Genomic DNA, 8,468 nt, shown 5'->3' on the forward strand with positions numbered 1-8,468 from the left:
AGATAGATAGATAGATAGATAGATAGATAGATAGATAGATAGATAGATAGATAGATAGATAGATAGATAGATAGATAGATAGATAGATAGATAGATAGATAGATAGATAGATAGATAGATAGATAGATAGATAGATAGATAGATAGATAGATAGATAGATAGATAGATAGATAGATAGATAGATAGATAGATAGATAGATAGATAGATAGATAGATAGATAGATAGATAGATAGATAGATAGATAGATAGATAGATAGATAGATAGATATATAGATAGATAGATAGATAGATAGATAGATAGATAGATAGATAGATAGATAGGTAGGTAGGTAGGTAGATAGATAGATAGATAGATAGATAGATAGATAGATAGATATATATATATATATATATATATATAGATAGATAGATAGATAGATAGATAGATAGATAGGTAGATAGATAGATAGATAGATAGATAGATAGATAGATAGATAGGTAGGTAGGTAGATAGATAGATAGATAGATAGATAGATAGATAGATAGATAGATAGATAGATAGATAGATAGATAGATAGATAGATAGATATATATATATATATATATATAGATAGATAGATAGATAGATAGATAGATAGATAGATAGATAGATAGATAGATAGATAGATAGATAGATAGATAGATAGATAGATAGATAGATAGATAGATAGATAGATAGATAGATAGATAGATAGATAGAGAGAGAGAGATAGTCAATCAATTAAAGCTCTACAATAGCATTCGGTTCATCTGAATTTCGTTTTGTATTTTTAGCCAATACCCGCAGTTGCCATAATGCCCTTGGGCACCGGCAATGATCTCTCACGCATTTTAGGATGGGGTGCAGAACCACCATCCACACTAGATCCGGTAAAAATCCTAAGAAGTGTAAGTTCAGCACATATTTGTTTAAGTATATTTATCTAAATTTTACGTAACAAACTTCAATTACAGATTAGAAAAGCACGTTCAATAAATCTTGATCGTTTTGATTTAAAAATCGAAAAGCTACACTATCGTTTACCCATACAAAGGCAACCCATTAAAACGGTACATGTTTACAACTACTTTAGTGTGGGCGTGGATGCGTTAGTCACTTATAACTTCCACAAGACCAGAGAGTCAAAGTTTTATGTCTTAAGTAGTAGGATATTTAATAAGGTAAAGTGTGAAGAGATTTAAAAGATATGGTGTTATTTGATGTAGATTTAATTTCAGTTAATATATTTCGGTTTTGGCACTCAACAAATAGTACAACGTGACTGTGAGGGTTTAGAGCAAAAAATCGATTTATATTTAGATAATGAATTGGTTAAATTGCCAGAATTACAATCGATTGTCTTCCTAAATATTGATTCATGGGGTGCTGGTTGTAAATTGTGTGGTATGTATGAGGTGCAGTTACATTATTTCCTTCAGCCACGTTTAGAAAAGAAATAAATCTGCTTTATTTGACTATCAAAAACTATTTCATTTGTAAACTATTTCAGAACTAAGTAATGCCGATGATTCGGTGAAAATAATCAATTCCATTTCGGATAGAACTATGGAAGTGTTTGGTATTGTCTCTTCGTTCCATATTGCCCAATTGCAAATGGGCATTAGTAAGCCGGTAAGAATTGGCCAAGCTAAAAATATAAAGGTAATTAATACGTGTTAAAAGTAAAAGTTTAAAACTAAAATTTTATTGTTGCTTATTAAACACAGCTGGTGGTTAAAACTACTTGTCCCATGCAGGCTGATGGTGAACCCTGGATGCAGGCACCGGCTGATATGCATTTACAAGCTAGAAGTCAAGCTCGTATGCTGAAATTAGAAACTTAATACATATTTCGTAAACATTTCAACGTTTAAAACGATTTTCTTAATATCTTAACTTTAAGTCTAAAAACAGGTCCATTAACTTTTTAAAAAAAGTACCCAAGTACTTAAGTTAGTTAGTTATACATATTTTTATTTAGGTATGCGAGTTGGTGTTTTTTGTGTAATTTTAGTAGTTACGATTTTAAGGCAAAAGACATTTTTTTTAATTTATTTATTTTGAATTTAAAATAGGAATGGATTTTTTTATTTTTTTTACTAAAACATTTTGTCTAGAAAATCTGGTCAACTTTTTTCCCAAAGTTTTAAATTTTGAACAAAGAATCTCTTATAGACCCATATTTTATTAAAATTTTTGGTTTATTTTTTTTTTTTGAAATCTGGGTTTATTTAACTATTTATTTTAGTATTAACAAAATTTTTTAAAAGCATTTGTTTGTAGTTAGTTTTTAATATACAAAAATCTTTACTTAACTTTAATAAAAACTAAAATATTTAATATTGTGAATGAATGAAAAAAATAAATTAATTTTTAATTTATTACTAATTATATATTGTGTCCAAATTTTTTGTATATCCCCTTAATAAAAGTAGTTTACACATACATATATTAAAACTTGTTTTTATTTGTTTCATTTAATATTAAAATATCGACTTAAAGACATTGGACTATAATAGTCCAATAATATATCGAATAACAGAAGTGATAATACATAGAAAAATGTAAAAGCATACGCGACCGCTAAAAAGGCTACTATTAAACCTAAAACTTTCTGATAGACCTTTAACATAACCGCTAACGATTAGTTTGAATTTTAAAAACCCACGAATTTTACTTCTTATCTAATGGAAACTTAAACAATTAGGAGTTCTATATTCGCCTGTACCGCAAGTTAAATACCCTTTAGCATAGTGTGTTAAAAAAAGCAGTCGGTACGTAATTTATTCCAAAAATAAAACTAGTTGGAAACAAAAAAAGGAGCAGAATGTATTTTTATTATAGATTTTCATTAAAATCATAGTGTAAGACTAAGTTTAGACAAATTTAGAAATGCGAGAATACGTTCTAGTTGAAGGTTTGACAGATCAGATAGATCTGAGAAATGTGAGGACCCTAACATTTGATAGCGAATCGTTTCAAGGGACGGGCAGTTACGCAGAAGATGAGTAATTGTTTTCTCCTCATCCTTATTTTGGCAGATTTTACAGAAGTAGTTGTATACATGACGCACGTGTCTTGCATGGTTCCAAACTTGCAATAGCAAGTAATAACTTATATAACTCATGAGACCAACTGTCTTGATCTAAATTATATCATGTATCGTATATACATACATATGTATGTTTCTTAATGGTCGATAGGGGGACACCACAAAACTGGTCTATATACAGTATGGCCATCCTCGTTCCAGGTTTCGACAAAGTATAAGCAATATTGTTGCTAATTGTGTCCTCTGAACCAAACAATGGTATTTGTTGAATGTCTCGCCATATTATTAAGAGACGACCTGCATTCTTGGACAAGTCTTGATGTAGAATATACACCGATCAGGGTTTTAATAGCGGTTTAACTATCAGTATAGATTCTGATATCTCTGTTTGATATTCGATAGTACCTAAGCCAATTTGATGACCTATCATCGTTAAGTCTAAATTTGTTCTAGGTTTAATAATTCAGAAGATCAAAAAGTATCAATTGAATGACAAAAAAGTACCAGAAAGTCAACTTTTATAGATTTGCATTCAATTAGTATGTAGCGTGTTTAATTTAGCATTATTTTTGCTTAATATTGTAAAATATTCAAAAAGTACCCGTTTCGCTTTTATATGTTTCTATGTTCCATATTACGAAAAAGTACCTACATTTCTTTCCTACAGATTTTCATTCACTAATGACCCTGACCACCAATATCTGGTTATATTTTATCGTAAGGTTTAATTGACAGTTTTCATACAAAAAATATTTTAACCGGCAGAATATCTACAGGTTAAACGATAACCGGAGGTGGTGTTAACGGCTCTGAATGTTTAATTTTATGTTTCTAGGTTCAATATTATAGAAAACTCAAAAAGTACCTTTTGAAGATCAAAAAAATACTACTTATTTACACCGTTTTGGGTTCAATATTATAGAAAACTCAAAAAGTAATAGTTCCCAGCTGCCAATTGGAAAATTATAGGATGATTAGTCAGTAAGCTGAGTCTACTTTGACTCTTTTTGATGACCTAAAAGAGATTAATAAGTTGTACTCTTAAAAAAAGATTCCAAAATGATCCCGATATATGATTAAAAACTGATTACATATCGATAATCCTGGTGTTCGAATACTGGTCAGTAAAACGACCAGAAATTAGACTCATTAGTGACTCCAAAAATGAGTTAGAAGTGATCAGAAGACTCATAAAAGACTCTTTTAGAAGAGTCGCGGATAGGTTACCATTTTCTCTCTACGAATGCATCATTTATGATCAGAAAATAAGAGCATATATAATCATTTTAATCGTGCAGAAAAGTCATAAATGACTCAAATTTGATTAAAAATTAAAAACAATGCTAGCTGGGAAGATTTCGTACTGTCGAAAGATCAAGAACTGTGTTCTTTATTATTGTATTTGTTTGTAAGTGCCGGTACACACAAGGAAACTTTGGAATTTGTGTGTGAGAGAAAGACATATCAACCATCACTTTCACTCTCACACACGAACTTAGAAAAAGGTAGTTACGATCGTAATGCAGAATACATATAATCGTAAAGCATTGCAATAAAATGGTATTGCTTCTTCTTACGATTCCGATTTGTTGGAATACCAATTTTCGATCGTAGCGTAACTGAATGAGGAAACGTAATCGAAATGCGGAATAGGGGTGAATGACTCAAAAGTGTTTAAAAAATGAGTCAGAACTGATCAAAAGAGGGGCTCATAAAGACTTTTTAGAAGAGTCGCGGATAGGTAAATGTTGAATTTTTGAACAGAGTTCTATGATAGTATTTTGTTCTCTTCATAATTTATAATATTTCAAGGTCTTCATTTTTGGGTTTCTCACTAACAACATACCATGACTCATCATTCTATTTATCACATGTGCTGCCTCACTTCAACTTTCATTTTCTATTTATCGGCATTAACTAATAATTACTCCCTTAATTGGACTTTCTGTAACTCGATCCAAAAAAAAAAAACACTTAATATTTTTGGTATTTTTCTTTTTAAAAATTTCAAGTTGTTAACTGAAATAAAAATATATTTTTTGTTTTTATTTTACTTAAATCTTTCAATTCTTTTTCTTCTTAAACTCTGGTCTTGAAATATAATAACAAATTATAAGACAAAAATAAAATAAAAGCAAATACCAAAGATGTTTTTTTTTTTAATATATAGTTAATGTTATATTAAATAAGCCTAGCTTTACGTCTTAGGAAACAAGTCCAAGCGAAAGACTATACTAATTAACATTCAAAAATTTTGTAATAACGAAAAAAAGTCTGTATTATTAATTTGTAGTAGTTGTTGTTTTTTCTTCATATTATAATTAATAATATAATAAAAAAAATGTGATTACATTGTTGTTGTGTAGTTTTTGCTGAGGCGGGTACTAAACTTAAAATGCAGGCCATTAAACTCTACTCTCTAGCTTAAAATTTGGGGGGAGGGGGTTGCTTAGTTTAGAGCGATGAGAAAATAGAATTTAAAGCATCGTCAGTTCCATGATGGCATTGACAATATCATTGTTATTGTTCTTAAGTGCCTTAATAGCCTTAGCGCGGGTAGTATTGGCTTGATTGATGACCAACTCAATGTCCTTCTCATCGACACCGGTCTCGTCAACTTCTTCTTCGTCTTCTTCGGCAATGGGTGCAACGGAGGAGGTTGTACCAATGGTATCAGCAGCTCCGGCAGCTTCGGGGGTCTTGAATTTCTCAGCAGCAGCAACTTGGGCTTGTTGAGACAAATCTTCGATTTTGGCTTCACCGAAGACAATGTAGGTATCACTGTGGGGGTTCTTGTAGACATCGGGGTTGTTGATGACGAACAAGATGTTCTTGGATTTGCGGATGGTGACACGGTTGACACCTTGGATTTGTTTCAAACCCAACTTGAGCATAATCTTGCGGGCTTTCTTTTCACCGCGAGATTGCTTGGCCTTGGAGACAAGGTCAATGGGCAAACCGGTGGCACCACCACCCAATTGGGTAGCACCAGCACCGGCATCTTCCAACTCGGGAATGGTGTCCTCAGAGTCACTATCACTGCCGTCATCTTCTACGCGAACATCTTCAACAGCCTTAGCCTCAGCAGGAGCAGCAGAGGTAGTGGGGGCATCGGCCTTAATTTCAGTAAGTTCTGGCATTTTTGTTTGTTACTAAAATGTATGAGAAAAATCAATTATAATTTAATTAAAAGTTTTCATAAGTTGTGCAAATTTTCTAATATTTTTAAACTAATTCACACTTTTCACTCTTATTAATTAACCCCACCGGCTTTTAACCCTTGTCGTAATCGCTTTCAACTCTTTTTCATGTTCTGTCTCTTTATTAGCTGAGGGGGTCAAACTTCAAGCTGTTTATTTATATTTGTTATTTTGCCATTTCTTTCACAATTATTATAAAATTTTCATTCACTTTGATTTTGTTGTTGATTAAAAACAATTTGTGCATATTTTTTGTTAATTTTTTACATGGATGTTTAAGAAAATTGTCGATTTTTTACCTGTGAAAAAATTCACCCTGCACGAAGAAATTACAATTTTTTGACAAAAAGAATTATTTTTTTGAAAAGTTGTCTAACCTGCAATTTTTTTCTCGCTGGGCTGTTTTGCTAATTGACATTTGTTTTGTGCGGCAGCGACATCTGGTTGTCAATTTCGTGCTATGGCTTATACAGGGTTGTATATTATGGGGTGTTGTTAAAAATGCGTTAAAAATAAAAATTGCTTTGTGAGCATTAATAATACATATCAATACATTAATAGTAATAATATTAGTTAATAGTACATAGTATTCAATAGACTTATCTATAGTCTATAATCTAGTTTATACACTAGTCTTTAGTCTAGTCTATAGTATAGTCTATAATCTTTTCTATATGTAGTCTACAATATATTCTATAATCTAGTTTATAGTCTAGTCTATAGAGTAGTCTATAGTCTAGTCTATATTGTAGTCTATAGTCTAGTCTACTGTCTAGTCTATAATCTAGTCTATAGTCTAGTCAATAGCCTTTTTTACAGCCTTTTCTATAGTCTAGTCTGCAGTCTAGTTGATAGCTTTTTCTATAATTCTATAATTTATTCGATAATATATATAGTCTATAGTCTAGTCTATAATCTAGTTTGTAGTCTTGTTTATACTCAGTCTATTGTCTTATCCAAAGTCTAGTCTATAGACTATAAACTAGACAATAGTCTAGTCTATAATCTACTCTATAGTCTAGTTTATAGTCTAGTCTACAGTCTATCCTAGTCTATGGTCTAGTCTGGTCTATAATCTAGTCTATAGTCTGGTCTAATCTATAGTCTGGTCTAGTCTATAGTCTAGTTTTTTGTCTGATCTAGTCTATATTCTAGTCTACAGTCTAGTCTATATTATCTAGTTTCTAGTCTTGTCTATAATCTAGTCCGTAGTCCAGTCTATAGTCTAGTCTATAGTCCGGTCTAGTCTGTAGTCTAGTCTATAGTCTAGTCTATAGTCTAGTCTAGTCTAGTCTAGTCTAGTCTATAGTCTAGTCTATAGTCTAGTCTAGTCTATAGTCTAGTCTATAGTCTAGTCTATAGTCTAGTCTATAGTCTAGTCTATAGTCTAGTCTATAGTCTAGTCTATAGTCTAGTCTATAGTCTAGTCTATAGTCTAGTCTATAGTCTAGTCTAGTCTATAGTCTAGTCTATAGTCTAGTCTATAGTCTAGTCTATAGTCTAGTCTATAGACTTGGATATAGTATAGTCTATAGTCTAGTCTATAGTCTAGCCTATAGTCTAGTCTATAGTGTAGTCTATAGTCTAGTCTATTGTCTAGTCTATAGTCTAGACTATAGTCTGATTTATAATCTAGTCTATAGTCTAAGATATAGCCTCCGGCCTTTTCGAATGCCTATTCTATAGTAGAGTTTATTAGCTAGTCTATAGTCTAGTCCAGTGGTTCCTGCCGGTTCTTAGTTCGCGGACGCATTCGTGGTATTTGTTCGATTGTCTTTGCGGACCCCCTATGTTGCTACGGACCACTATTTTTAATACTTCAATTTGGTTTCCATAAAGACAATTGTTTAAGGACCGAACCCGTACTAGTCATTGCTATAGTTAATAGACTGATTGGTTTCCATAAAGACAATTTTTTAAGGACCGAACTCGTACTAGTCAATGCTATAGTTAATAGACTGATTTTTGAATTCATATTCAAATCATTTGTATATATACAAATGATTTGAATATGAATATGTATACAAAATATATTCGTGTTGAATTTAATTCTAATATCGTTGTTTAGTCTATAGTCTAGTCTATAGTGAGTTATTTGCGATAAAGTGATTTTCCGAAGTAGCACTTGTTTCGGAGCTATGATTAATTATTGGCAGATCAGGAAAAAATTATCTGAATGATTTGTATATTTACAAAACTCATTATTCTAAATGAATT

At 31.4% G+C, this 8,468-nt stretch overlaps 2 protein-coding genes across 2 annotated transcripts; one reads left to right on the top strand and one right to left on the bottom strand.

The window, feature by feature from the left end:
* The first annotated feature begins 782 nt into the window (after nt 1–782).
* Nucleotides 783–1,927, top strand: LOC119604523 (diacylglycerol kinase epsilon). Its single transcript, XM_037957200.1, has 5 exons — nt 783–907; nt 974–1,180; nt 1,238–1,403; nt 1,510–1,661; nt 1,727–1,927. Exons 1-5 carry the CDS (start codon nt 815–817, stop codon nt 1,841–1,843), a joined length of 735 nt encoding a protein of 244 aa, XP_037813128.1. The 5' UTR covers nt 783–814; the 3' UTR covers nt 1,844–1,927.
* Nucleotides 1,928–5,190: 3,263 nt separating this feature from the next.
* On the bottom strand, nt 5,191–6,686 carry LOC119604524 (nascent polypeptide-associated complex subunit alpha). The gene is made up of 2 exons (XM_037957201.1): nt 6,551–6,686; nt 5,191–6,203 (listed from the first exon to the last, which is right to left on the bottom strand). The coding sequence occupies exon 2, from the start codon at nt 6,189–6,191 to the stop codon at nt 5,529–5,531; it is 663 nt and encodes a 220-aa protein (XP_037813129.1). The 5' UTR covers nt 6,192–6,203; nt 6,551–6,686; the 3' UTR covers nt 5,191–5,528.
* Nucleotides 6,687–8,468: the final 1,782 nt, after the last annotated feature.

This window comes from Lucilia sericata, unplaced genomic scaffold (genome assembly GCF_015586225.1).
Source record: "Lucilia sericata isolate MDLA Ls3-8-SP2 unplaced genomic scaffold, ASM1558622v1 Contig000401F_arrow, whole genome shotgun sequence".
In the NCBI taxonomy this organism is placed as follows: Eukaryota; Metazoa; Arthropoda; class Insecta; order Diptera; family Calliphoridae; genus Lucilia; species Lucilia sericata.